Source organism: Eumetopias jubatus, unplaced genomic scaffold (genome assembly GCF_037043125.1).
Source record: "Eumetopias jubatus isolate StellerSeaLion01/CBP00866 unplaced genomic scaffold, mEumJub1_p1.0 scaffold_7, whole genome shotgun sequence".
Lineage (NCBI taxonomy): Eukaryota > Metazoa > Chordata > Mammalia > Carnivora > Otariidae > Eumetopias > Eumetopias jubatus.
In genome coordinates, this window is record NW_028274813.1 from 32,531,617 (window position 1) to 32,559,385 (window position 27,769).

The 27,769-nt window shown below is 41.6% G+C and overlaps 1 protein-coding gene across 3 annotated transcripts in view; it reads right to left on the reverse strand.

Annotated features, from left to right (window-relative positions):
* The window catches only part of RAD51B (RAD51 paralog B), a 567,235-nt gene that overhangs the window by 8,961 nt on the left and 530,505 nt on the right, over window positions 1-27,769 (reverse strand). For 2 of the 3 annotated variants that reach the window (XM_028122656.2, XM_028122716.2), the window contains exons 10-11: window positions 5,499-5,654; window positions 1,328-1,406 (exon numbers count right to left, since the gene is read on the reverse strand). In XM_028122656.2, the coding sequence (XP_027978457.1) occupies window positions 1,328-1,406; window positions 5,499-5,654 (235 nt within the window). The remainder of the gene's footprint in view (window positions 1-1,327; window positions 1,407-5,498; window positions 5,655-27,769) is intronic. The other variant, XM_028122766.2, reaches the window with a different exon arrangement.

A 27,769-nucleotide genomic window follows, 5' to 3' on the forward strand; every position in this document is an offset into this window, starting at 1 on the left:
AGTTCAGCTTTCTGATTGCTTATTAGTTATACACCCTTAGAGAGTATGTAACAAAGGGGCCTGCTGTTTGCTTTGCTTAATCTGGTCTTAAAATCTCTGCTTCTTTGTCAGAAAACAATATTTGCAATTGTAAAAAAAATATTTACCAAGGAACTTGGATAGCATAAGTCAAAGGCTAAGAGCCAAAGGTCAGTAGTTCTTACCCCAAATTTCCCTGGACCTGAGTCCCCGCTGTGGGGCTCAGCTGCACCAAACAAACACGCTGCTTTCCGGGTCCATTAAGAAGCGGACGTTTTAGAAGGGGAAGGAAAGGGAAGGCTGCAGCTTGTTCCTCGGTCCAAAGCATGAACCCTCCAGCCTGCCCCACAGAATTCCTGCTAGATCTCTGCAATGCAGTGTGTCTCCATGGGAACATTGTAAGGACTCGCCCTGTTTCATAAACCTGGGAAAAGCACTCAACTTACAAAATCCTAAAGGGCAGATATTCCTCCCATCGACAGCAATGCCAATATGCTCCCCTGGGCTTCAGACCAGATGTTCACCCGTGCATTCTGTGGGGAGGGCCTCCTGCCTGACAGTGGGGGACAGATGTGCATCTGAGCACCTCTGTGGGGACCGTTCTCAACCTACAAAGCAGCTTTGGACATCTGGCTCTGTGAGCTAAGTTCAGTGGTGTTTGAATTTACCTCTCATGTTCATTATTTTCTGCAATCACCAGAAGATCCAGCATTGGGAACCACGCCTCTAGATCAGTGAGTTCCAGGTTGTAGCCTGGGGGCACTCGATGGTGAGTCAGAACTCTCACTCCTGAGTCCCAGGCCCCTGTCACCAGAGCAGGTCAGCAAGGCCTGGTCCCCAGCTGGGACTTGGGTAAAGGGACCAGACATGGAGTAACCAGAAAGAGGCCGAGGAAGTAGTGCTCATGGAGCCATGACAAAGTGCCCCACAGGCGGCCAGACCAGATGGTTTTTCAGGTCCTCCACACTGGTGTCAGAGGCCTACCGCCTGCTTCCTCACTCCATAGGATCTGCAAAGAGGTCTGGGGGTTGGCGGTTCCCAGATCTGTGCTTTAACCCTCAGTCTTTGTTGTACTCTGTTAGGAAATTTAGCAGTTCTCCCCCAGCCCTACCTCCACCTTCTGTTAAGTTCTTGCCACAACTGCCAATCTCTTTTATCTCATTAGGATAAATATCATTGGCAAATTCATCTTGGCCTTTGATTCTGTCCCGAAGTAGCTTCTACCAGGAGCGCAGCAGTAATTATCACCAGCCATAGGCAGCACTGAGCATAATCAGCTTAAAGAAATGGCTTAATCCGAGGATCTTACCTTGAAGAACCAGGCCTTCCTTCTTGATGGTGTAGGCAAATGAGGTGAAGGGAGCCAGAGGGGACTTGGCGATGAGAATCTGCACACAAAGCATATTTTGCCAGGGCTGGTCAAAGGGCATGTCAGAGATGACCCTCTATTCATTCCCCTTCCCATTTTGAGACAAAGTGGGGACATGTGACTACAAGCTATAAAGTTTATTTTAGAAAAATTATTTTAGAACCAAATGAGTGTTATTCCTTCAATCAGCTGGTCATTTTGGAAAGCTATACATTTATCCCAACTATTCTGCCACTGAATGCCATATTCCTGAGCTGGTTCTTCTAGAAATGTTTCATTATTTTATGTCACATGCTTAAACAGCTACCTTTCTGCCCAAAGATAATCCTAAACTGATTCTTTAAACTTACTTAGAAATTTAGCTATTTTGCTAAAAGGAAATTCAAAGCTACCCTCAAAAGATAAAGATTTACCCTCATTATAAATATTCAAAATAACTCAGTAAAAGCAAAGCCATGATAATTTGCTTTGTTGGCCCCAACTCTTCACCAAGGCTATTCATACCATTTGCCATGTGTCCACATTTCCTCTTACTTAAGGTGTAGGTGTTTCTTATGGTCCTGGACCATGGTTTTGGCCATATAACTTGCTTTCCTAATAGGTTCTCTGCCAAGGCTTCGAGAAGCCTCTCATATCTTCACTTGCTCATATGTTTCCGCTAACTGCCAGAGAAAAACATATCCACGCTAACCTGCTCTCTCAGAAGGAGGATGAGAGACACCTGGAGCAGTGCTGGCCAGCCAGCCCCAGTCTAAAGAGCTGACCCCCAGGAGACCCAGGTACCCATTGGTTAAATGCTTATTACTGCACACCTCTGAGATTTGGGTATGGTTGTCCTGAAGCATCACTGAGGCAAGAGCTGACTGATACACCAGCCAACACACAATATCAAAACTATTTTGAGCAGTGGCATTCTCCTAACAAAATACCTCCTTTAAAATGGATAGCCATTTGATCATTAAAAAAATGATTACCATTAACAACGATTACCATACTTCATATGGTTCCACAGTAGCTCTAAGGACTGGCAAATTATTTTATTATTTTATACAAATCTCTTGAAGGAAGATGAAAATCAGTTTCCTGCTTTAAAAAGTAACATTGTCAAACATAGTGACAGTTTAGCACAGAGCTACTTAGGTAATCAGGGAGGCAAGAGAGAAGGAAGAAGTACTTTCAAATAACCAAAAGGCTTATGTGTAATATCTCAATTTATCTCAGTTCAACAAACATTTACTGACTGTCAGCTATGAGAAATGGTGGTATAATGTGGTGGAAAGATCACAGGTTGTAGTCATAGAGTTTGAATCTCAGCTCTTCCACTAATCAGCTTGGTGCCTATGGCAAGGCCTGCAATTTTCCCCTCATAGCCAATTTCCCTTCTTCTTTTTAGTTAATAACTCTCCAGGTTTCAACATTTCTTTGCCTCTTTTGCAACTGGGTGTGGCCATGTGACCAAGCTTTGACTGACAGACCGTGAGTACAAGTGACAGGTAGCACTTCCAATATTTTGAAAACTTATGTTTTCATTAAATAATTATGTGCTCCCCACTTTCCCTTTCCGTCTTCCCAAGGGCAGGGACCAGCTTCAACCCCATGGAGGTGGACATCCTGGGAGATGATGAAGCAACATGGGAGAAGGAAGTGGGGTAACCTCATAAAGCGTCCGTGCTTCCCACCTGGGGTTATCTGCCCATCTCAAGATAGAGCCACTTTCCTGAACCACTGAGTTCCCACTGTTTTTGTTACTATGGTGTATATAGCCCGAATTCTAACCAATATTGTGGCTCTGCACAACCTAACCTTTTGGATTCTCCATTTCCTCACATGTAAAATGGGGATAACAACACCCACCTAAATGGGATTATTGTGAGGATTAAATTAAATATATAAAATTCCTGTCACGGGGTCAAACTCACAAAAACATTTCCAAACAACTCATCACATATGCTTCCCAAGTGCTTCCCTTGATTTTCACTCATCAAAAACAAAAATACTTTACTTTTACTGGAAGGATTCAACTCAAGGTAACTCTCAATAATTTTTACTCCTGCTCCAAAGTTATCTAGATAAACTTGCTCATCATCCTCAGAACCAATGAGTAGATGGTATAGGTGGGCATTTGCATCTTCATGTCAAAAACATCTCCCCTGAAAATTAGACGGAACCTTTCTGACAGAGATAGTTTAGGGATGGTTCAATGTGAAGTCTATGGATACCCCTCGGTAGGAGAATGGCATAACAGAAGAGAGGATAGTGCTTCCCAAACTTCAGTGTGAGTATGAATCACCTACAGATCCTGCTGACATGCAGTTTCTCATTCAGTAGATTTTTGAGTGGGGCCTGAGAATCCGCATTTCTAGCAAGCTCTGAGGAGATGCTGATGCTGTGCTCCACAGACCACATTTTGAGCAGCTGGCTTCCAGGAAATTAGCCTGACTGAAGAATCTAAGATGAAGAAGCAAGAGACAGGAGTCCTGGAGCCCATTAGAATGCTACTGTGATAATTCAGGGATGAGATGACAAGGGCCTCAACCACAGCTGTGTCAGAAAGAATGGGAAAAAAGGAAATGGAGGAAAGAAATATAAATTCTTTAGATCAAAGAGCAATAGAAATAAACTAAACATATCCCAAACTTCAGATCTTTATTGTCTGCATGAAGCAATTGGACATGAAACCAAAAGGATATAAATAAATAATAATCAATAAAGTATCACACTATATTTTTGAAAATTATATTACCATTTTTACTTGATAGACTGCAAAATCTGAGACTCAGGAAAACAAAGGATGTGATATTCCAGTGTAATACAACAAATGGAATCTAAGCCTAAGCCTCTAGCTCAGTGGGGCTGCCTCCATCATTTGAATGCTTCCACTCCCAGCAAACACAATGCTCACTGTGAATAAAGCCAGGAGGGCCTCACCTGGAGGGACCTCACACCTGGAAGGACCTCCCTTCCAGAGAATCACAGGTTTGGGCAGGTCATTGATTAATGTCCTGTTCTTCCTGTGTAGGGTTTAAAATGGGTTATCAAAAGGATGGTTTGTATGCAGTTAGAAAGAGGAAGTGATCAGTTATGTCAAATGAATCCCACTTCCTTTTTTTGGAAAGAATTTCCAGATTAATAGATGAGAGAGCCACCACCAACATGAAATATCTGATTTTTCAGCAAAAAATGTAACAAATTCTCAATATCCTTCTGGATAAAGGGAAGACATGTTGGGCTGGATGCTAATACCATTAAGTGGATCTGGACGTGACAAGAAGATCAATAGCAACCTCTAGTAGAATGTACTGGATTCTAGCCTTGGTCCTGTCAATGTTCAACATTCTTACTGACCTGGATAAGGACAATGATACAATCAACCATATCCGTACAACAAATATGGTATCCACCAGAGAACGGAACTAACAAAAATTGCCACCCTAATGGAGCTTATACTCTAAAGGAAGAAAAAGATAATAAACAAAACAAATAGGTAGAATATATGGTATATTAGATGATTATGCATGCTGTGGAGGGAAAAAAGGCAGAGAAAGACTATAGGAAGTATATTAGATCAGAGAAAAGGGTCAATTTTAAATACAGTACTAAAAGAAGACCTTACTAAAAAAGGTGACATTTGGACTTGTGGATCATGTAATTAAACCCATTAATGGGATGCTGAATATGGTAACAGAAAACAAAAAATTTAGAGGTGTTGGGTGGCCCAGTCAGTTAAACATCTGCCTTCGGCTCTGGTCCTGATCCCAGGGTCTGGGATAGAGCCCCGTGTTGGGATGCCTGCTCAGCAGGGAGTTGGCTTCTCCCTCTGTCTCTCCCCACCACCCACTTCCCCCGCTCATGCTAGCACGAGCTCTCTCTTTCTCAAGTAAATAAATTAAATCTTAAAAAAAGGTTTTATATTGGATTAGATCATCATAATACCAAAACAAATCTCAGTTTAGTTAGAAGGTTGGGACAAATCCTACAACTATTTTAGAATGAAATTTTATTGAAACGTGTAAGGCCTTATCCTTGAGGACAGAGGACCAACTACTGGTTACAGAATGGGGGACATGAGATTAAACATTCAGAAAATGGATTAGGAGCGCTAGTTAACTACCGTTCGCTGTGAGTTGGTTGTGGGATGTGGTTCACAAAAATCTAGTGTGGTCTCAGGTTGTTTCAGTGGAGACGCAGTATCTGGAACAAGACAAGTGATGGTCCTTTTCTTCTCATTCAGCAAACCATACTGGGTGCAGCATGTTTGGATCGGAGCCTAAATTCCAAAGGGGAAACCGACAAATAAGAGAACAACTGGAGGAGAACCATCAAGTGGTTAAACACGCAAAGCAACCCATGACCACAAACACTTCAACGCAAACATGATGTTAAGAGGTCTGGGGTGAAGGTGCATATGGCTTTTAATATGGGTTTTCTTTCTTTCTTTTTTTTTTTTTTTTATATGAGTATTCTGACAGGAAGGTTCCGCAGTGTCACACAGTAGAGAGGGGAAGTGTAAATTCATTTTCTAGCCCAACACATTTCAGAGAAAAGGTGATGTTTGCCATGTATCTTTGTGATACATACAGAGTCTTCCCTTTTGAACACTTGAATGGATACCCCATGCCCTTGTGCCTTTCTGCCTTTCAAACTACAAATTATCCTTTTCTAAAGCAAACAACCTTCCCTAGTAGATTATTTGGGCTGTTCTGTTTTAGATGTTCAGTCATCCCATAAATTTGGGGTGCTCTACTCATTGTCTGACTTGTGCTGTTGTCAAGTATCATCCCACCTTCTTCAATAATGACCTACAGGGAGGGTCTGACTGGGCTTAATAAAACTCCAGGGCCCTAGTGAAAAATTTTTATCATACTCAACCCTGTGTGCAATGTGTGAAGTTGGTTTTAGAATCCTCTGAGGGTTCACAGAAATATGTAGTTGGGCAAGAATGAGTGCAGACACGGTGGCTCAGAAAGCCCAAGGCCCCACAAGGCAGGTGTGTGATATTGTGAGCTGTTATCCCCCCTGCAAATAGCCAGGTTGTTTTTTCTTGAATGTTTCCTTCAGATCAGACTAGTTCATCTTTATACTCTAATGAATATATTTTCTCCTTTCTTCGCCTATTCTTGCAAGGAAAGTGGTCATCAATATTTTAAAAGTCTTTGGAGGAATATTTAAGGTATAGGTGTGCTGGGTCCCAAATCCCACTACTATCTGGACATAATTTCCACTACTCATGCCACCCACCCATCTATCCATGTACTTATTCAACCCACAAATATTTACTGGGCACTTTCCTTTGTGCTAGGCACAGTTCTAGATGCAGGGGATATAGCAGGGGGTGAGACATACACGGCCTTTGCTTTCATGGAGCTGACATTCTGGTGGCAGAACACAGACAATACAGGGAAGCCTTTAGGCCTTTGGGCTTTTTTCACATTGACATTCTACCGTGAGTTCCTCCTTCCCGAGCACTCATTTATTCATTCAATCCATTCATCAGTAAACATTTATTGTTGGGCCAAGCAGATTCAATTTGCACTGTGTGAATTTGCATTTTCTAAAGGATTGCTATCTATTTCTACCTCAATTTACTTCTTAGGTATATGTTCTGAATTCTCGATGGGATTGCCAAGATCAGGGGCATGTTCTTTGATCCCACACCCATTCCTTTTATAGGGCCCAATCCAGTGCTTTGTACAAAGTGGGCTCCTAAAATGATTGATGGGTATTTTCCTCACTGTTCTTTACTTTATCCCTGTGCTGTATGTGTGAAGGTCTCTCCCAATTTACATGTGAAAACACAGAGGCCTAGGTATTCTAAATAAGACGTGGAAAGGGAAGTCAGCCCTTGGAGCTCACTAGCCTCCCCTTACAGACCCTGTTCTCCTTCTGTTATGTCCCTTCAGGTGCCTGTTTGGCTCTGAGCAAATAAATTGTCAACTGATTCTCTTTAGCTCTAAGGTGACAGCTGATTTAAACCTTCCAGTGTTACCCTTTCCGGTGTTTGCATTTTAATATAAGACTCCTGAAGGAGAGTAATGGCTCTAAAACAGTGGAAAATCCTACAGGACTGGGGTGGGTGAGGGAGCCTTCCGGGGTTCCCACAGTAATGATGACGGTGATCATGGTGAGGGTGATGATGACGATGATGATGAAGAAAACAACAACCCTCTGAGGCAGGCAACTTATAAGCGCTGAAGTCAGGATTCCAGCCCAAGCCAGCTGGTTCTATAGTCCACACTTTTAACCACCAAGATGGTAGGCCCCAATTTGTCATGCACAGATCAATCTACTTCTCTCTCAGGGGTAATACATCAAACGAGGCAGAATATATAACAGCAAATAAAGGCATTTTTTCCTGCAGCATGGATATTGCACAATTCAAAACGAAGAAGGGAACTGGACAGGGCACCCATGCAGGTCGCCTGGGATGTTCACAAGTGTCCACACTGGCAGCCTTGCTCCTGCCCTTCTCTGAATGTCCAGTCTTACCTATTCCTTGAACCCCATACAAATGCCACCCCTCCCGGAAAGCTTAGGCCAATTTCTCCAGCCTGACGTAATCTGTCGCTAATCCCATCACACTTCATCTATACCTCTCTAATCGCGCTTACTGCTTTCTCCATGGTTCCACAGTTAATGTTACCTGGGCTCACTGCCATGCATTTGAAGGTAGAGACGGTCAACACCATTGCTGCTTCTCCTAGGCCCACCAACCTCCAGTACGGTGCCAAATATATAATAGAAGCTCAATTATAAAACCCAACAATGGAGGAGTGAATAAATGCACAAACTGGTGACCCTCAGAAGCCCTGACTCATACCCACTTTGAGGACTTAGTTGGCACCTCTTCCCAGAGTTAGGAGACTTAGAAGATGCCATATAAAAGGGCAGCCTGCCCAGTCAATCACTGCCAAGATTCCCAGCTTGGGCAGGTCCAAAGTCAAGTCTTTGGTTTCAGCTTCCTATAGCATCACATGTTTTTCCTGGCCTGATCCCACTTCTAAGAGGCTCAAAGTGGAAAAGGAGCCATAGAACAGAAAGTGCTGACCATAGAAACCTCAGGCCTCCTCCAGTATGGTGACACCTTCTAGGGATAGTGCCTATGTCCTTCCAAAGTGTAGGTGTGACTGTCCCCTCATCTGGAGCAACCCAGACCAGGCCTTCTCCTTCATGGGTGGTCAGGAAGGCCAATGTGGAGCAGACGGCACAAAGATGTCAGGAACCTTGGGTATAGACTATCCTGGAGGCTGCTTTTATAGAGTTCTGGTCCTGGCAGTTTACCTGAGTTCCTGTAATACAGCCCCAACTTTAGGAAAAAGTGAGTTTTGCCTTTATGGCTCAGGAAAGTAGACATGAATAAGCAGCCATGTGCTGAGGGTAATCTGGAACCAATTCTTCCTCTTTCTCTTCTCTAATTCTTGTGCCAGGCAGGCTTCCTTGAACGCTGCTAATGAATCCTTCCTCTCTTCTATTTCCTTCCCCTTCCCACCCGCTACCCCAAATCTCACATTGGTTGGGGGTGAAAGGCAGAGTAAAACCAGCTGGCAGAGGAAAAGAATAAGCAGAAGAAATTCTTCCGGTAGGGGCAGGTGGTAGGCCTGGCTTTCTTTCTTATTCCTGCCCTCTGCTACAAAATTTAGAGCCCAAAGACAATGTAATATGTTGAGCCAAGACAACTGGGGTGAGAAGCAATTGGGATAGCTGAGAAATACGAATTTACAACCATCTGCAATTTCCTATTTTGGTACTTATTTAACCCTGCTTCAGTCTCCTCTGTGATCAGCAAGATTATGTGGTTGTTGATGAATTCAGCAGCGATGTCCTTGCTGAATGCATCTGATACTTTCGTCAGCATGCAAGGGTCCTTCTGAGAAGCAAGGAAGGAAACCTACTGACTCTGAAATGTCCTTCAACAGGGACCCTATTATCTCACTTCAACTGGATGCCTGGGCTAATAAAACCCATTGCTAAGCTAAACAAACCTTTCCTCTAGCTGTGCCAAGTGTCTGCAACAGAAATCCTTCATGCCAGGGATTTTCCTCCTTGTCCAAGGCTTAGAAAAAGGTTGTTTTCTCAGCTGCTTTGAAGCCCAGGAAGACAGCCAGGGAGGCAAACAAGCCAGTCAGTCTTGCATCAGATAATTCAACAGGCTTTTGATAACCTCAAGTCTTCTGTCTCTTCCTCAGGTTGAGCTGAACACTCCAAGCCTAGGGACAGAAGGGCCGGAAATGCTCCAGACAGGAAGATTTCTGTGGCTGGAAGGAGGCCACAGGGCCAGGAGGACTTGAAGTATACCCAGAGATCCTCAAAGGAATTCCCTAGTCATTGTGTTAAGAGAGCTGGAGGGAAAGGTGGCAGAGGTCCAGCTCCCAGTCCACATCTGGATCATATACTGATTAGAATCTGCTTCATCACTTGGAAAATCACTCTCCACGGAACGCTTAAGTGTCGGTACCAACAGCTTTGCAAGATTATGAGGGGAGAGTAGAGAATGAGTTTAATGGCATCTAAACTGCCTTCTCAAAATAGGGGAATAAGATCTGCAGAAGCAATACAGTACTGGAAAATGACAAGGTGGAAAAATGAACCATATTTGAGCAGGCATGAACTTACTAATTTATCTACATGTGACCTGTTTCACAACTTTCCCCACAGAAATTAGGGGCAGAAATTAAGTTGATCTGAACTGCTAATGAAATATAATTCTAGACTCAGAAGATTCTCCTAGAAAGTTTGGCCCTGAGGCTACAAGATCTTATTCCCCAATAGAGTATCACCATACTCTTTTATAACATCTCTCTGGTGATTATTTAAAAATGTTTATCTATAATACATCTGGTTCCCAAAGTATATAAACTAAAAGTGCTAGCTCCCTAAAGAAAACATTAATTTCCTCAGACCAATAGGATATTAACTTAGTAAATGATGATAGTAATTCTTCAGGGTCAGAGTGGCATTTTGAGTTTATTATTTTTTTCCCAACATTTTATTATGAAAATTCTCAAACATACAGCAAAGTTCAAAGAATTTTATAGTAGGTACCCATAAACCTATCAAGTAGATTCTACCACTAACATTTTATTATACTTGTTTTTATCACTTATCTATCCATCCATCCATCAGCCCATGTTATATTTTTGTTGTTGTTGCTTTTCAAAGTCAATTGCAAACATCAGTGCACTTTCCCCTAAATACTTTGGCATGCATATAGTTAACTATATGCTTAATATTTGTTCATATATCTTAAAAACCATGTTCGTTTTTTTTCCCAGTGAATTTTACATGAGATTTGAAAGGGTTAGTGATTTTTCCCAAATTATACTAACATCAGAGAGAATTTAGTGACTACACATATATAGATAGCTTACAAATGTATACAGTCAAAGAATATGGGTCATTCTTTCTATATTAAATATCAATTTTATTGAGGTATCACTTATATGCAATAAAATTCTTTTTTAATGTAGACAGTTAAGCTATAAATTTCCCTTCAAGCACTGATTTAGCTGCATCACATAAGTTTTGGTGTGTTGTATTTTTGTTCTCACTTTCTCAAAGTATTTTCTAATTTCCCTTGTTATGCTTTCTTTGACTTATTGCTTATTTAGGAGTGTGTGTGAGTGTGTGCTTAACTTGCACACATTTGAAAATTCCCCACATTTTCTTCTATTATTATTACTAATTTTATTCCACTGTGACTAGACACATTTACATGGTTTCCTTCAGGCTCAGGTTGTGGTGTAATATATGGTCTGTCGAGAATGTTCCATGTACACTTGAGAAGAATGTGTATCTGCTATCATTGAGTAGAATGTTCCACAAATGCCTATTAGGTCTAGTTGGTTTATAGTGTTGCTCAGGTCTTCTATTTCCTTGTCGACCTTCTGTCTAGTTGTTGTATCTATTATTGAAAGTGGGTATTAAATCTCCAAGTACTATTGTTGAATTGTCTATTACTGCCCTTCAATTCTGTCAGTTTTTACTTCATGTATTTTGGGGTTCAGTTGTTAGATGCATATATGTTTATTATTGTTATGTCTTCCTGATGGATTCACTTTTTTATTCTTTTAAAATGTCCTTTTGGGGGGCACCTGGGTGGCACATTTGGTTAAGCGTCTGACTCTTGATTTTGGCTCAGGTCACGATCTCAGGGTCATGGGGTTTAGCTCTGTGTCAGGCTCCACTCTCAGTGTGGAGTCTGCTGGAGATTTTCTCTCTCCGTCAGCCCCTCTCCCCACTTGCACTCCCTAAATAAATAAATAAAATATTTTAAAAAAGAGAGTCCTTTTTGCTTCCAGTAATAATTTTTTTAAAAGATTTTATTTATTTGAGAGAGAGAGAGCATGAGCAGAGAGAGTGGCAGAGGGAGAAGGAGAAGCAGACTCCCCACTTAGCAGGGAGCCCAGATGTGGGGCTCGATCCCAGGACCCTGAGACCACAACATGAGCTGTAGGCAGATGCTTAACTGACTGAGCCACCGAGGCACCCCTCTAGTACCTCCAGTAATAATTTTTGTCTCAAAGTCTATTTTGCCTGATGTTGGTAACTAGCTCTCTTTTGGGGTTACTGTTTGTAAAAGGGTTCCTGAAGCCAATTTCAATTTATGTGTATGTTGAGGCTTCCCCACATCAAGAAGGTATTCTCAGACACCAGCAGGGTACCCAAGAATTCAACTCAATGCTGACACTATCTACCTGGAGACAGAATCAGATTCCACACGTAAAGGACTTAGTCCCACAAGACCGCCTTCCACTTCAGATGCCAGTCACAAGCTCATGTTACCTGTGCTTCTGACAAACTGGCCACATTTCAGAGGTTCCAATGACCCCTCCAACTCTGGATGCCAATCACAAGTCCGGGTTATTATCCATACTTCTGACTGACTGGCTATAAGTCAGAGGTTCCCATGACCTCCCCCTTGGGTTCAATTAATTTGCTAGAATGACTCACAGAAATCAGAAAAACCCATTTACTTACTAATTACTGATTATAAAGTATATTAAAGGATACTAATTAACATCCAGATGAAGAAATGTATAGGTAAGGTCCTGAACAAAGGACCTTCTGTCTTCGTGGAACTTGGGGCGTGGCATGGTGGCATGTGAAAGTATTCTGGATCCCAATGTGGAAGCTATCTAAACCACCTCCTTCTGGATTTTGTAGAAGCATCATTATGTAGGCATGATTACTTACTGCCCACCGGTGATTGATTCAACCTCTAGCCCGTTTCTCCTCCCTGGAAATCAGGGTGTGAAATTGTAAGTTCAAACCCCCTATTCATGGTTGGTTTTCCTGGCAACCAGACTGCATCCTTAGGTGCTTTGCAAAAGTCACCTTCATTAACATAAACCCATTTGTGGTGGAAAGGGCTTGTCATGAATAACAAGACACCTATTTCACCTTTATGGCTCTGAAGCATTTTCAGGAACTGGAGACAAACGACTAAGTATTATAACAAAAGATGCTACATTTCTCTTATTGCTCAGGAAATGCCAAAAGTTTTGGGATCTGTGAGCAAGGAACTGTGGAAGAAGACCAAATATATATGAGAAATATATTTGCGTCATCTAAATCACAATATCACCATTTGCATGGTATGTATTTGTCCATCCTTTCAACCAATTTGTGTCTTTGACTCTAAAGCGTGTCTCTCGTAGACAGGATTTTGTTGGATCATATACTTATACACACACATATATATGTATATATATATTTATCAATCTCTGCTTTTGATTGGAATATTCTGCCAATCTCTGCTTTGGATTGGACTATTTAGTTCATTTACTTTTAATATAATTATTGATAAGGTAGGATATGTCTGCCATTTTGCTATTTGTTCTTCTGTGTGCCTTACGGATTTTGCTCCTCTATTTTTCCATTACTGACTTCTTTGTGTTAGATATTTTTCTAGTATATTTTAATTCTCTAATTCCTTTTACTATAAATTTTTGAGTTATTTTCTTATAGGTTGCTCTGGGAATTGCTATTAAAATTTTAACTTTAAACAATTTAGTTCAGACTGATAACACTTTAATTTCAATTATTTACAAACATTTGGCACCAATATAGCTCCATTATCCTCCTTTTTTTTTGTACTATTGTTATACAAATTACATCTTTATTCATGTTATCAACATAGTTTTATATTTATTGCTTTATGCAGTTGTCTTTCAAATCAGATAGGGAAAGAAAAGAACTACCAAAAAATACATTCATACTGTCTCTTATATTTACCTATGTATTTACCTTTACTGATGCTCTTTGTTTTTTCACGCGGATCTGACTTACCCTCTAGTGTCTTCATTTCAGCCTGAAGAACTCCTTTAAGTACTTCTTGTAGGTCAGGTATACTAGTGACAAATTCTCAGATTTTATATTTCTGAGAGTGTCTTACTTTATCCTCATTTTTTTTTTTTTACTTTATCCTCATTTTTGAAGGATAGTTTTGCTAGATATACAGTACTTGGTAGACAGTCTTTCTTTCAGCAATTTGAATATGTCATTCCACTGCCTTCTGGCCTCTGGTTTCTGATGAGAAATCACCCAACTAATTTTACTGAGGATCCTTTGTACATGAAATCACTTAGTGACTAATAATTGAATAGCTAATGATCAAAAAGATTCCCTAAATGCCTTGAACCAGTAAGTCTCCCCACCTTGGCCAAGGGTCTCTCTGTGTGTTGACACATGCCTTCAACACTCCAGCAAGCAGTTTAAAACTCTGTCTTAACCTTTACTTCTTGCTTGCACAGAGCCTTAAGGTCAGCCAGAAGTAAGAGCATAAGGTCTTCTTTGGTCCTTCCTGGGCATGAGCAAAGCCCTGTGCATTTGTGTAGCCTTCCAGGTTCCCGGTATATGTAGGACATTTACAAAGCTCCCTGTGGACATCTCATATCCCAATTCTTTCTTTCTCTTCTTTTTTTTTTTTTTTTTGGTCAGCCTCTACCTGGTAATGGGACCTTAGACAGTCATGATGGCAAGTAACTGTCACTGATTATCTTCAACAAATTCCCTGTGGGTAGGGCTGTTCACACAGACCGAGCTCTGAGGCAGGTCAAAAAGGACAAGCCCTGAGAATGGACCTTTCAGTGAGCTGTCAGACAGGTCAAATAGTGACAATTCTCTCAGATGGGGCTTTTGGGGAGCTGGAAACCTGTTCTGCCTCTTCCAGTGGCTGTTAGGCTGCTGGCTTACAAAGTTATTGTAGTTGGAAGATGGTGGGCTTTCAAGATCACTGCCGAGCTGGGGGGGGAGGAGGATGGGATGAAGGAAAGTTAAAATGCCACAAAGGTTGCTGTTCTTACCAGGATTCTTCTGCTTTTCTTGAATAAACACGCCTCAAATTGTTGCAAGCTATAGTTAATTTCCAGAGTTCTGAAAAAGTTGATTTTGACAGTTTTTGTCAATGTTCTTCTTGCTTTGTGGAAGTGCAGACATTTTGAGTGCCATACTCTGTCATTTTGGATACTGATTCTCTCAAGGCAAAATTTTAGACATCCTGATTCAATATTCATATGTTATCTCCCCCTATTCTTTTTCTGTTTTAAATATTTTCACAGTTTTAGGTGATTAGGTTTTTTTAAAGATTTATTTATTTATCTGAGAGAGAGTGTGTGAGTGGGGGGGAGGGGCAGAGGGCGAGGGAGAGAGGGAATCCTCAAGCAGACTCCCCCCTGGGGACTGAGCCTGATGCAGGGCAGATCCCAGGACCCTGAGATCATGACCTGAGCCAAAATCTAGAGTCAGACGCTTAACTGATTGAGCCACCCAAGTGCCCCTGTTTTGTTTTTAATGAACTTAATGCTTATACATACTTTGAAATAGCAAATAATATCATTTGGTATTATCTTCTACCCTTTAACTGAACTTATGTTGGCTACCATATTTTTAATTTCCAGGAGCTCTTTCTTGTCCTCTATTTCTAATTCAGCACATCCTATTCTTGTTAATTCTTTAATTCTCGGAGATTAATTACGTAGTTTGCTTTTTTTTTCTTCTGAATTTTTGCATTAGCTCTAATTCCTCATGGAATTTTTTCTTTTTTTTCTGTTTTATTCTCTTTTTGATGGAGGAGCATTTCCAAATGATCCTTGCTTGTTCAGTCATATTTAAATTATATAAAATATATTTTATTCTAAAAATATTATTAGAAATACTATGTATATGGACAACATTTGTAAACTGGTGGTTTAGAGAGATCAATGTCAATACACAGAGATGCCTTCTCAGAGGTGGACTGGTATATAAAGAAAAGAGTTCTCCAATCTCTTGTCTAGTTCCCACATTCTAGAAGCAGGACAGAGAAAGATTCACCATTTGGCAGGTATAATCCCATTTAGCCACATGCCTCCCCATATCCTCGGCTTTGTCTGGAGTCCCAAGCCTGAAATTTCTCAAATTCATTTTCTCCAAAGATAAATTTTGGCCCCCGACCTGGGTTGGAGAGATTTATCACCTGGCTGTCCAGGGTGACAAGGGGGGGGGGTTCAACTATCTCATATACAATTTTCAACCAATCTGTTGTCATCTTTTCTACCTTCTGTGATATCTGGTGCTTCCAAGTCCTGAGAAAACCTCTTGTGTTCTACTGTTACACTACATTGAAGGCATTTTGGTTTGCAGTTTCCTCTGTTATGCCCTGTCAATCTTCTGTCACTTCCTGTCTTCCAATACTTTGTTGAAATCTGTCGATGTCTCAAAATGATTCTCAATGTCTTTGCCCTTTTGGGTTAATATTTTTTTATTATTATTAAACTGAAATAATTTCAGATAGATCATGAGAGAGAGTAGAGATAAACATAAGTGGTTAAACCTCCACATTAAAGAGGAGGCTGTCTTTGCAAGCTTTAGTTCTATTTCCAGTCAGGTAGTGATTGGTGGCATCATCATAATATTAGATTTGAGGGTCAGTTACACACACACACACACACACACAAACACACACCATACGTATAAGTACTATATACACCAAAAAGCTCGCCTCAAGGGTGCTCAATATAGTTTTTAACTATCCTTGGGGTGCCTGGGTGGCTCAGTCGTTAAACATCTGCCTTTGGCTCAGGTTACAGTCCCAGGGTCCTGGGATTGAGTCCCACATCGGGCTCCCTGCTCGGTGGAGAGCCTGCTTCTCCCTCTCCCTCTGCTGCTCCCACTGTTTGTGCTCTCTCTCTCTCTTTGTCAAATAAATAAATAGAATCTTTGAAAAAAAAGCCTTTAATTTTTAACTATCTTCAAATCATTCTCCCAGGAGGCTAAAAAATACGGCTTGGGGCCAAGTATGATCATCATTACAAAATGTAAAATGCTTTGAATTTAGTCAATCATGGCTTCACATGTCGGCTGTATGATTTTGGGCACCCCAACTTCTCCAAGCCTCACTTCCCTCATCTCTAAAATGAGCACAATAAAAACACACTTACGGGCTTATTGCAGAGATTAACGAGATGAAGGAAATGAATGAAAAATGTGGTACTTTATAAGTACCTAAGAAATGTTAGTTTTTTTCCACCACGGTGGGGGAGGGGGTAAAAAAACACAGGAAAATTAGTGACTTCCCCTGTCTTGAAGGACAGTCAGCTCAATGATCTACCTGTCTTTGCCGTCCACACAAGTGTGTTTGTGTGTGTAAGGCTAAAGTATCATTTCACACACAGGCTGTAGCACTGTACACTGAGGCTTCAAATGAGATTTCTAGCCATTACTGAAATTGTTACTATTACCATTGGGTGCGGCTAAAGGAAGAAGTAAGAACTGGTTGGACCCCTAGTAAGATAATGGCCATCAAATATCATATTTAAACACTGTTTTTAACTTAAAAAAAATAAAAAATAAGTATGAGCTGGTTTCATTATTATCTAAATTTGGAAATTTTAATCTAGCTCCAACTAAAGCAACCAAATACTATTACACGCAATTTCAAGGGACAAAGACCTATTCCCTTTCTCTACCCTAAATCGGGAGTATAAAAATGACCAGGAAAAAAAAAAGATGCACAGGAGGTCTGTCCAGCTATAAACACTAAGCTCTCTGAACATGCAGCAAGTCAGGCCTGGCTTCCCAGCACTGTCCACAGGCCTGTAGGAAGCAGAGCTGGATCTTCTTGTCCAGGCCTGCTCAGAAAGACAGCCAAGGTAAGGCAGCTCGGGCCTGCAAAGGTCACAGAAGTAAGGCTGTGGCTGTGTGATTATTATGGTAAAAGGATGCCAGGAACTCCGAGGGTGTGTCTTGAATTCTGAAGCACACATCCCTGTTACATCATGCTTGGGCCACACGGGATTTTCTTTGGTCTCGCAGGAATTGATTCGAGGAAGGCAACATGTTTCTATGTAAAGAGGCTGAACTCTGGGCTTGACATATCCAAAAACAGCTGGTCAAGTGGGACTGGTTTGTGTAATGTACCACATCCCTGGCTCTGTTCTGATGGGTGGAGAAACTATTGCTAGTGGGAAATAAACACACTCTTGCTTCAGAGCACAGTCAAATTAATTCCCTCTGTTAATGCAGCATTCTTACTATTTCCCTAAAGCCCTCCCCCAGTGAAAAAAAAGGGCAGAGGACAAGGAGGAAACAAGACAGGATTGCCAATGAGTTTGAGAGTGTAACAGAGACAGCAGAATATCATTCCCGTCCTTTCCTTTAGGGCTTCAGCTAAATCTAGTTTGAACTAGTCTTTGCAACAAGCTTAGTAAGATGGCGGAGAGCTGGAACTTTATACAGTAACTGTCTCTGGTGTTGTCAGCACATAACTGGGGACCTGTCAGTTAATCACTGTATTTTTAGTATTATTTACTGTGACTGTAAATAATATTTTCTAAATTTTACACTATATATAAATATACAGTAACTCATTTTTCAAGTATTGTTGAAGAATTAAGGTATCTTGAGTCCACAGAAACAAGCTCATAGACTGAAATAATTCAAGAAATGGGGATCTGCAGGAAAAGCACTTTAGAAAGAACTTGGTAAGAAGAGCTTGATACAAACCTGGAGTTAAAAAGCTGTCCTATTTCTTTGGGAACCCACCCGGTTTCCATTTGGAGCTTACTTCAACCATCAGGACTCTTGGTGGACTTGGGGTAATAATAGTGACAGGAGCTAACATTTATTAATTAAGCTCTTGCTATGTGCCGGGCACTGTGGCTAAGACATGTAATCCTCATATCAACCTTATGAGGTAAATCCTATTATTATCCCCATTTAACCAATGAGGAAACTGAGGTACAGGTCAAACAAGTCTACTGATCAATATAGGGGAGTGTCTGGCTTCCCATGCCTAGAACTTTTATTTATAGAAGTCCAAGAACAAGAGAGCCCATCAGGCAGCCACTTATGGGGTCTGATTTGAGGGGTGACAGAGGGTCCCTAGTCACAATCTTCCCCCTCTCATTGACTTGTTAGGGTCTGAAATTCTCAACAGAACCATATATTTGGACCAAATCTGTGTCTTCAGACAGCCTCCCTGGTTAACACAAAATGTACCATCAGGCAGAGCACATTCTCCAGAATGAGTCAGTAGGTAATCTCACCTGAAAGGCTGGACCCTGAAGCTCGAATACAGATGAATATTGACCATGAAAGAAGTCAGAAAACTGACCAACATAAGATGTTCCCTGGGATGAGAAGTCTAGACAGGGCACTTTGCGGGGTGCAGCACAGCCTGGCACTGAGCCCCCAAAGGAAGGAGGTGGGGGGGGATGTTAAAGTCTTCCCTTTTTGTTACCATGCTAAGGATTAGCCCTGCTCAGAATTTTCAGGGGCCTTTTAAAGTATCATAATCCCACTAGCACTTTTTATTCTTAATGTTGACCTGACTGTGCTATGGGACCATTTGCCAGTCCCACTAAAAAATTGGCTTTCTCTTTCTTTACCCCTCCCTGCACTATGAATATAGTTTTATGTTCTCCTGATTATATAAATAACACATGTTCACTATAAATAATTCACGCAATATAGAGTTATGTGGAATAAAGCAAACCAGCCCCTTCCCAGCAATTCTGGGTGAGGGAAACTCTTTATGTCAGAAACTACAGAGCAGAGTGTAGTGGTCCAAGCTCTCTTCTCTCCCCTGGGGCCCTTTAGAGGTTGGAGAGGAGGCAAGTCCAGAAGATGTGACCTTAAAAAGTCCTGAACTCTGGTCCCACGCCTTCCAATGTCAGCTTCAATCTGTCACCCCTCTGTCCTGTCCTCCCACCAGGCAGGGAACTGTTTTCTGGAATGACACACAGCAACCTTGGCTTGGCCCAATTAGGACGCACAACAATGCGAAAAGCCTCTCCTTTGTTCCCTCAGGGTACCCATCTTAAATAACAACCCTCCACTTTTCCCCCTCCTTCCCAAGGATTTAATCATGTTTTAGAAGTAAACTAGAGCTCTGCCTAATGACTACAGGACAAAAGCTTTTTTCACAGAGACAAGAGCCTACACACTGAAGAATTTTCTTAGTGCTCAGGCAGGGTTCTAACCCAACAAGGAGGAACGAATTAGAGGTAACCACCCTAATGACACTGCAGGTTCATCCCTAGGGGAGCCAGCCATGACTCTGTAAAAACTGAGATACCAAAGAGAAAGAAAGGTGACAAAAGAGAATGGAAGCAAAAAACAGAAACAAAAGCCAGGTTCAGCAACTCAAGAGCCGAGCAGGGAGACCTCAGTTCTGTGGCACCCAGCTATAGAATCTCAGACTCAGAAGTCACATGATGAGGGAGTGTGATCTTGGGGATGGATGGGGGGGATGGGCCTAAAGGAATCTCATTGTTCTGAGCTTGGGTTATTGGGTGAGACATTCTGAGCCATATTCCCCTTTAAAATCAGGATCAAGAGAGAGCACCAATTAAGGCGGGCCTTATTAAAAGACATTTAAAAACAACAACTATATTTAAAGATCCATTAAGTCCAGCCTAGTGCAGAACAACTTTTATGGATTATTTGTATAATGTTTCCTATGCTCTTTGGGGGTCCCAGTTAGAAGGGGTTAGACAAGGTTAACAACGAAGCAAAGCATGCCTACAATAATAATAGACTTAAATCAGCTATTTCTGAAGTGAAACTATTGATTGCTACTTCTCTAGCTTGGATCAAAGTTATTTGTTTCTTTAAATAATTAAAAACAAAAACACCTAACATATTTTGAGTTTAAGAAACACAATATTTCATTCATTTTAATGTCATCATCCTCTTGACCACTTTCTGTTACATCTACACCATAGAATACTATGCTGAGATGAAAAAGGATTAGTAACTATATTTACACGGCAAGATTATCTATGATGTAAGGAAGATCTGGAAAGCAAGTTATAGAACATTAGATATTATGAGCACACACCTATTTTCACATACACATAGAAAAAGTCTAGAAGATTATATACCTCTAGAGGATTTTCCCTCCTACTCTGTATTACTCTATATTGCTTGATTATTTCTCCACAAGTATGCATTACTTTTATGTTTCCCATCTCTGAATAAATAAACAGAAGCATCCTGTCTCTTGTATAGGCAGGTAAAGTCAAGTTAAAGAGAGGGTGAGTGCTCTGCCATACTCAGCCTGCAAACTACCCAGGATATGCAATTCATTGTTGCCAGAAGTTTTCTGTTGAGCAGGCAGAGGCTCTAGCTGAATGCCACTGAAAGCAGATCATACCACAACGAAAATACAGGACCTAAAAAGGGCAGACACACTTTGTAATTATATAAGGCCATTATATTTACAGTAAGTATAAGCAATGGTTACTTGGCGCTGAATGACTTATTTAATGTTATACTAATTCAACAAATATTTACTGAGAATCTCCTATGTCCCAGGTACTCAGCTAGACATTAGGGAAAACAAAGATGGATATGAGGTCCCTGGTCGTAAGAAGCTAAACGGCCAGCTTTGAAGTAACCCAGAAGGCCTCAGGAATCCGGACAATGACACGCGCTGAAAAATACCCGCTTCCCAGCTCCTTGCTTCAGGACAAACAACGGTCCAAGGCTTTGGGGCTTAAATGCCTGTTCTTCTTGCTTTTCCAGATTAGAGGTATCCTGGTAGAGTATATGGCTCATATAGCTACATAATCTTAAGGTGAGTTTTCTCTCTCTGTCAGACAAGCAAGACCCCTGCATACAACCCAACAGTCCTTACCCCCAGACCACCACAATCTTAGCCTCTTGAAAGCCATGCTTGGCTCCCTAGTCTCTACTTCTCTTTTCAAACTCTTTTGTGGGTCCTTCCCAACCTGAGCCAACTCATTGCTCCAGTCTCTCCTCTCCCCTCTCCCTCCTGATCACTCAACCTGATTCTGCCCATTAAACACTTCAGGCATACCTTTACTTTACAGGGGCTGTTCTCTCTCCTCTGAATGAACTATGTTAGAGCCCCACTTAAAAGTCACCTCCTCTATGTAAAGTCACCCCTCTCTTCGCTTCCATTACGAGGCCTTGATTATCAAATGACCACCAGGCTTACTCAGCCCATTCCAGCTGTCAAAATACTGAAATAATGCCATGCCACCTGGCAGACAGTTGCTGTTCCTACAGTCCTCAAGGACCCCATTGCTTCACCGGCCCAGTACCCTCCCCTACATGACCCAGAAACTAAGGCACAGTATGAGGGGGTGGCTCCAGAACTCACTTTTCCCAAAGCTTGGCATCCATTCTGCTCGGTCCCTTCCTGTGCAGAACTAGTTGTGAAATGTTTTTACTATCTTCCTGCTCATCACACTACACTGTGGTCAGTGATTCCTAGGCTTGCCGATCCAGCTAGATTTTGAAACTATGTTTTATTCGCCTTGGCTTTTTCCAGAGCCTAGTCCAGTACATGGTACATGTTCAGTAAATGCCAGCTTGCTAAATGACCACATTTCCCAAATTATTACTAATGTCATCTCAGTTACTTATTTGATGCCACTTTTGAACTGGAAAGAATATTTTACAGCCCATCATTAATGATTAAGTGAGACTAAACCAGAAAAAGTTGTATTTTTGCCGTGGAAGAAATGACATCAAGGACTTCCATAAAGCTTAATATGTGGCAAAGAAGCCACGGCTAACTAAAACCCCGAAATGATTTTTTAATTGCTTTTAAGTCATTATTTTTTAACTTACTCTTCATCTGAACCTTTTCAAAGAGGCTTATAAACAAGGAAAGCTGTTTAATAAAAGTTTCATGCTTTTAGTGGAGGTGAATAATGAAAAGGACAAAAGAAAACCAAGGAAGGAAAGAGCAAACATAAAAGGAGGAAGCGAAAAAGCAAAGAATGGAATCATCTAGAAAGGAGGAAGATGAACCTGAGTAATCATAACTGGCCTCTACTTAACGGGAGGACATAAACACCAATTTAATAAAGTTTCTCATTAGTAGAATTTTTCTGCCCTCACATTTGTACATAACTATGAGCATCCAGTGTGTATATTATTCAGTACCCTTTCTGTTGTAAGTCACAGAAATGCAACTGAGACTAAACGAAAAAGGAAAGTTACCCGCTTATGTAATTGGAATGTTCAGGGGTAACTGACCTGAGGCACAGGTGGACTCAGGGCTTTAAATGATGACCTCAGAACTTCTCCTTTTTCCCCATGGAACATTCTCTCAATCTCTTGGTTTTGTTTCCCTCTGGGTTGACTTCATTGCCATTCTTAAGTGGGTTCCTTCTGCACGGTGTCCAAGATGGCCACCAGGAGTGCCGGGCTTACATTCTACCAATTTAGCAACTCCAATTGTTCCAGCAAAGTCCTGGGTTTACTCTAATCGGCTTAGCTTGGGTTAACTGATTATTGCAAACCAATCTCTATAGAAATGGTATGTGATTCTTCCTTTGGTCAGACCTCTAGACAGTGGGTACAATCAGGCCTATCTCGATAATCCAGGCTGAAACTTGAAGAGGGGCATTTCCTTATAAGAAAATCAGGGTACAGAATTTAAAAGAAGGGGTAAGAGATCAAGGGAGAGCAAAATACCAGATGTGTACCATGCCCTTTATGAAGCAAAACAATCTAGTGGCTAAAAGTCACTTTAGAGTTAGACCTGAGCTTGGCTCCTTTTTCTACCATTTACTGAGTGTTGTTAAACATTTTTTAGGGGTGCCTGGGTGGCTCAGGTTAAGCAGCTGCCTTTGGCTCAAGTCATGATCCCAGGGTCCTGGGATCGAGCCCCACATCGGCTCCCTGCTGAGCAGGGAGCCTGCTCCTCCCTCTCCTTCTGCCTGCCACTCCCCCTGCTTGTGCTCTCTCTCTCTCTCTCTCTCTCTGTGTGTGTCAAATAAATAAACAATCTGAAAAAAAATAAAGCATTTTTTAACTTCCCTGAGCCTATTTCCCTATCTGCAAGATCAGGGTAATCATGTTGTAAAAACCCACCTCATCGTATATTGTAAAGAAAATGTTTGTGTAGCTCTTTTCATGTGCCGGTCACAAAGACAGCAGCTGTTAATGTTATCATCAGCATTCCCTGGGGCGGCTGTAGAAAGCACAAAGGCTCTTTCCTACAGAAATGGGTAGGAAAGAGGGTGAATAGCTATAGCCAAGATGCAAGCCATGGTGCTCAGCCTCATCTTCAGGCCTTCTGGAGTCCATTGGTTTGATCTTGGTGGAATCCCTGCCTCCCACTTCTTATATTCTTTTCAGCCCAACACCACATTGCTTTCCATCTCCTGTGCAGATTTAGTAGGATGGGCGATCCCACTTGTTCACCAAATTGATCACTTTCTATATACCTGTTTATGACTTTGGAAAAGTCCTAATTATAGATTTTCCAATATAAGAATAATATAACTTGAAAATGCCCAATGCCTAGTTACATTTAAGGTGAGTTCACACTTAAGAATGCTAAGTATACTAAATCCAGTAATTTTTTAATCTGTGGCCCACTGGTACAGACTGAGGAGGCAGTGTTTCAGGCAAGCCAATTGATTTTAAGATATATCTGCAGAGTTGTACCTTAACTTAGTGAACAATAATTAAGAACAACAACAATTAACAATGACTTAACCTCTTTGTGCCTTAGTTCCCTCACCTGTGAAATGGGGATGTTAGTAGCTACCCTACAAAGGTGTGATAATTAAATGGATAATTACATGCGCAATGGTAGATGGTTAAGCACTTGGTAGATGTGCTCAGAGCCATGTGAAGCCCAGAGCCCTGTGAGGCTAGGAAGAGAAGCCAGCGGTCTCTTTCCCTAACGTGTCCCTTTGTTGTAAGCTTGTGGGCCAGCTCTTTAGCCTACCAGCAGAGTGTGAATATGGGAGGACATCCTGAGTTCTAGTTTGCTGTTGGCTTTGGGCTCCATAATGAGGGTCTCTGCCTACCTCTGGACCTCATAAACACAGACTTGAGAAGAAAAATTTGCCAAAGTTCAGTTGCATATCAAAGAAAACCACAGAGCCAGAGAGCTCCCTGAGGACCCACACAGCCGCTTTGTCTCCTGCCAAGCCATGGCCCCAGTGCATGGATACGCCTGCAAAGCCAAGAGCCAAAGCCACAAAGTTCCACCAGTTCATTTAGCCTTGGCATTCAACGCACTGAGGGATCTGTTATTTGGGTTGTTGTCTCATTGTTAAGGGGTAAAAACAGAAACATCCTCGTCATCGGAAAACTGGTTTACTAAATTCACCACCACTACTCCAACCCCACCCCAAACCCTACCGTGAGAATAGCTCCACTGCCCTGTGTGACGAAATGGAGCAAATGCCTGCTTCTCCCCACTGGTGAACTCTGCTCTCCTTGTGGTGATTCTTTCCCACAGGCTGACTTGGATGGGCCAGTTGCCAGATTCCAGGGTAGGTACAGCCCTGCAGCCAATGCTACCGATGTTCAGAATGGGCTGGGGTCTACCCTGTCTCAATCCCGGCCCCTTTAAGATGAAGCACTCTTGATGGTTTAATTTCTATTCCAATAGCTTTTCAAATCTTCCCTAACATCTCCCCCTACCAAAAAGTACAAACAAAAAAAATTCGTAAGTCCTTCTACACTTGGGATGTGCTTGTTTCTTCAAATGGTGCCCCCAAATCCAGTGACTACAACTTTTCTCCCTGGATGCCATGATGCTTTGAGTTCCAAAAATGTCCCCACATGGAAACCTACATAGAGGACTTACACCAGAGAATTCTGAAGTTACAAATAGTAGCTTGTCTTGGAGACGTTTATTTCCTTTAAGTCAACAAATACATGTGGGGCATGTGTTCTCTGCTGGGACATTTAGGAGTGAGTCAACCCTGCCTTCTAATTTAGCTGAACACCTAACGTGGCAGGGAAATGGTAGCAGGTAACTGCACTTCCAACCATGTGCAAAGGAAACCCAGAGAGCCACTTCTTCACGGTGGTTGAGAAGGATGTTTAAAAAAAAAAAAAAAGATATTATCCAGGCCAGGCCACAAAGAAAAAGTAGGATTTCTTCAAGTGAAAGACATTCCAGGCAGGTACAGCACAAACAAAGGAAGTCAAGCTAGAAAGTTCTAGGCATTACCATACACTGCAAAGTCTTACTAGAAACATCTCAATTATGAGTAAATACTAAATTATGAGTAAAGAAACGGTACCTAGTCCTAGCAATACTTATCTGTGAATTCTGTTTGGTCAAAATTCATCTTTTACTAGCAGAGCTTTTACTATTTGAAGCACACAGCTGTTTTGTTTTGTTTTAAACAAGTTTATGTTTTTAGACAGGAAAATGCAATCTTTAAGAAGAGACTTATGCAAGGCTGGGCAAAGCTCAGTGTCTTACACTCTCCAAGTGGCCAGGCTGGAGGCTGACCTGAGAATTCCCATTTCCTACATTACCCCCAGACCACCCCACCATCTAATCAAACCAATCCTACATCTTGGTTTTGAACATTTGAAGATGGAAAGAAATGTGACAGGTCAAAATCTCAGATTCCTTGGCTTTATGATTACTCGCAAATCCACACAAGGCTCACATACCACTCTCCTCTCATTTTGTCAGCATCTGAATTTGTTTGGTTGTTGCGTGAGTGATGAAGACTTAAAAGCTATGTTGATATGTACAGCATGTGGAAAACCACTCCCAGGTTCTCTGCTCTGAGAATGCCAGAGGTAGATGTACACATTCTTATACACCCAGACTATCAGTCCACTTGTGCACACACTCAACATCACTAGACACTCATTTAAAAAATGCAGCATACTATGCACTGACTTGATGGGAAGCCACAGGCTAAGTTCTCAGACACTGGCCAAGAAGAGATGGGATCCAACCCATCCCCAGACCACAGGAAAAATACTTTCAACCACAGAGCTGGCTGCAAAATATTCTTTTTGTAGGAAACAAAATGTTTCCAGCCCTGGGATTTTTTTTTTTTTTTTTTTTTGGTCCTTTCACTGTTATTGAGTAGGAAAGGCAAATGCTTAAGCAAGAGGCCAAGTAAACATCTAAGGAAACCAAAACCAGGCTCCTCTGCTGGGAGAGTAGAACATAGGGTGAATGAGCTGCATGCTGGACAAGCCCCGGGCCTTTAGAAGCTTTGGGGGCAAAGGAACCTGGGCGATTCTTCGAGTGTTTATGACCCCGGCTTAATCCCACGGCACTGCAGCTCCATTTATTAACTAAGTAGTCTCGGACAAGTGACTTCACTTTTCCAAGCCTCAGTTCTTTAAGTGTCAAGCACGAATGACCATAGATATCATAGGTTACTATAAAGAATAAATGAAGCACATGTAGAAGTCAAACAATGCCCAGCACAAAGCAGGCTCTCAAGAAACACCATTTGTTAGGGTAGGTGCAGTGACTTTTACAGGTAACTGCAGAACAATTTTCATGGATTGTTAGAACCCAAGAATTCTAGCCCCCACATTTTATAAATAAGAAAACAGTCCTAGAGAGATGACAAGGTGTGGCCAAATCAGCCAGTAGAGGCCCAGAGCTAAGACCCACACAGCAAACTGGATGCAGAGGGCAACGGGAGTTACATGACCTCCCATCAGAGAGTACACCCATGCTGTTGGTTGGCAATGGAGCTCAGACTCTAGTGTGCCTAAGAATCACCTGGGGAGTGTATAAAAATGCAGGTCTCTAGGCCCACCCCTGGCACTACTGATTTAGCCTGGGAAGACCCAGGAATCTGAATTTTTAACAAGCTCTGCAGGTGAATTCCAAGAGGTTTTCCTCTGACCTTTGGTCAAGAAGCATTACAAAAGGAAGTCATTGGCCAAATAAAGAGTTGAGCTGAGTACTAGGGTGGTATCCTATGGTTTAGCACAAACAAATGATGTGGCAAGCCCTTCCACGAACATTGAACAAAATAATAAATGAGATATAGCATGACATTGCTTCTTCTTCTGGATCACTGTTTCACAGAAGAGGAGCCTACAACTCAGTTGTGTGCCCAAGATCACATATCTAATTAGAGACAAAGCTAGAATTTAATTCTAAAATATCATTATCTTTTTCACAATGTA